Source organism: Octopus bimaculoides, chromosome 24 (genome assembly GCF_001194135.2).
Source record: "Octopus bimaculoides isolate UCB-OBI-ISO-001 chromosome 24, ASM119413v2, whole genome shotgun sequence".
Taxonomy (NCBI): Eukaryota; Metazoa; Mollusca; class Cephalopoda; order Octopoda; family Octopodidae; genus Octopus; species Octopus bimaculoides.
The window spans coordinates 2,567,464-2,569,669 of record NC_069004.1 but is presented as its reverse complement, the minus strand read 5'-3'; the positions used below and the strand labels follow the sequence as shown (position 1 = coordinate 2,569,669).

At 35.9% G+C, this 2,206-nt stretch overlaps 1 protein-coding gene across 1 annotated transcript; it reads left to right on the top strand.

The window, feature by feature from the left end:
- The first annotated feature begins 391 nt into the window (after positions 1 to 391).
- On the top strand, positions 392 to 928 carry LOC106881431 (sialin-like). Its single transcript, XM_052976498.1, has one exon. The coding sequence runs from the start codon at positions 392 to 394 to the stop codon at positions 926 to 928; it is 537 nt and encodes a 178-aa protein (XP_052832458.1).
- The last annotated feature ends 1,278 nt before the right edge of the window (positions 929 to 2,206 follow it).

Sequence of the window (2,206 nt, the reverse complement as noted above, 5' to 3'; positions counted from 1 at the left end):
GTACTGATTGGGTTTACATTTGCTGGTCAATTTCTAGGTAATATTTAGGTCTTTCAACAGCAGGTTACCTCTGTGTATATGGATTTGATAATGGATGGGGTTCCATATTTTATATATTTGGTGGATTATCGTTCCTGTTTAGTTGTTTGTGGTTTTATGTGGTTTATGATAATCCACTATCAGCGAAGAAGAACGTTCTTACATAAACAGAACTACAATAAGTGAGAATGTTGTTAAAAATGTACCTTGGAAACGGCTGCTTTCTTCACCTGCAGTTTGGGCCATTATTTTCAGTTTGTTCGTTTTTGACTGGATGGGGTCCATTTTTCAGGTGTTGCTACCTCTATATATGAAACACACCTTAAGCATTAATATAATATCCAGTGGTTTAATGTCGTCTGCTCCTTCGTTTGGTCTAATGATTGGTCTACCTCTATGTGGAAAACTTGCAGATTTTGTACATTCAAAGAAATATCTGTCTACTCGTTCTGTTAGAGTCCTATTCGAAACCTTTTCTATGATTATTCCAGCAGGTCTGTTGGCTGCCATAGGATTTCTTAGATGTGACCATACCATTTTAATAACTTCGTTTTTGTTTCTCAGTGGTATAGCAATATCACTTACCAGTGGTGTAGCCCTCGTTAATAGCAATGACATTGCCCCGAGTTATGTTGGTATTATATTTGGAATTGCGAACACTTTTGCTGCAGCATCGGGCAGCATTAGTTCCTTATCTGCAAAGGCTCTCACCCCAAACGATACACAAGAGGAATGGCAGATCGTGTTTGCATTATGTGCTGCTATATGTGTATCTGGAGCAATAATCTTTGCAATAATGGCAAGAGGAGAAATCCAAGAATGGGCAAGATCACAAGAAACTGGATCATGTGGTAATGTGGCCGACGTGAATATCAATACTATTGCTTAATAATATTTCCCAGCTAGCTTTTTAACCAGAGAAGTGGAGATATTACCATCGAGTATTTGTGCCTGAGTAGGCGTCACCAGCTCAGCATTTCCCTACCTTGTCCATAACAGAACGAAAGACTTGCAAATACATAGAAACATAGTTTGTCAGCTGACCCTTCGTGTTTATACTTTGATGCTCACTCTTTCCGAATGCCATGTCAAACTCGATAAAATCCTGATTCTCGTAGTCATCTTTCCTTTTCATTTACAGTTTGTCTATCTTCTCTCGAAGAGAGAGTATTTCAGTTAAATCAACAATATATTTTGTAAGGGAATTAACATACCCTTATTCGTATTGCTTTTAAATACCAGCTATTAGCCACTGTGAACTATTACTCTTAGCTTTATCCCCAGCTTATCTCAAGTACCAACAGCATAAATGTGTCACAACGTTTTTTTTTTGTGTGTTTGTCTAAATATATTTGTTGGAGAAAAACTCGCGTAACAGTTGTAATGATGAGGATTATTAATGTAGAAACACGTCTTTTCTCTCCAGTCAGTGGGCAAATGGAAGTTATATTACAGCAAAGAGTGGAAGAACGTCTTCAATTTAATATAAATCTGTATCATCCGTCCCGATCCTATTGCAAACTCTATGTCTAACGTTTTTGTTCAATAATAAAAGAATACCTTATCATTATTACAAATGTTTCTGATGTAGTTGCTCTTGCTTTTATGGGATATTTTCTTTTGTGTGTATATGTGTGAGTGAGTGTATATGAGTGAGTGAGTGAGTGAGTGAGTGAGTGTATATGTGTGTGAGTGTATTGTCGGTTTGTGTGTGTGTTCAGATGTTTGTGTGTTTATTTTTGCGATGTTTCACATGCAACACAGAAAACCTGATCTACATAATTACATGCAATGGTTGCAAACATAATTAGATAGGTCAGACGGGTGGATGGTTGCGCAAAAGAATGACGATACATTGTCAAAAGATATGTGATAAAAACACGAGGAAATTCCTTTAAGCAGTCACATCGCAACCTGTGCAGGAATGGACTTACCTAATTTCAAAATATTTCCCTTCTACAAGTGCTCAGATTCTTTCAACCAACAACAAAAACTAAAGAAATGCAATTTATTAGCAAATATAAACCACAACTAAATATAGACCAAATCACTACCAACCAATAATTAAGAACGGACACTTAAAAACAATTTTATGCAAATCATTTTGAAAAATACTTCCCATCAATTCTTAAAACTTTTTTTTCCAATATATATATATATATATATA

Excerpts from the sequence above, each read along its gene's own strand:
- LOC106881431 (XM_052976498.1), top strand. The coding sequence starts at position 392 with ATGTCGTCTGCTCCTTCGTTTGGTCTAATGATTGGTCTACCTCTATGT.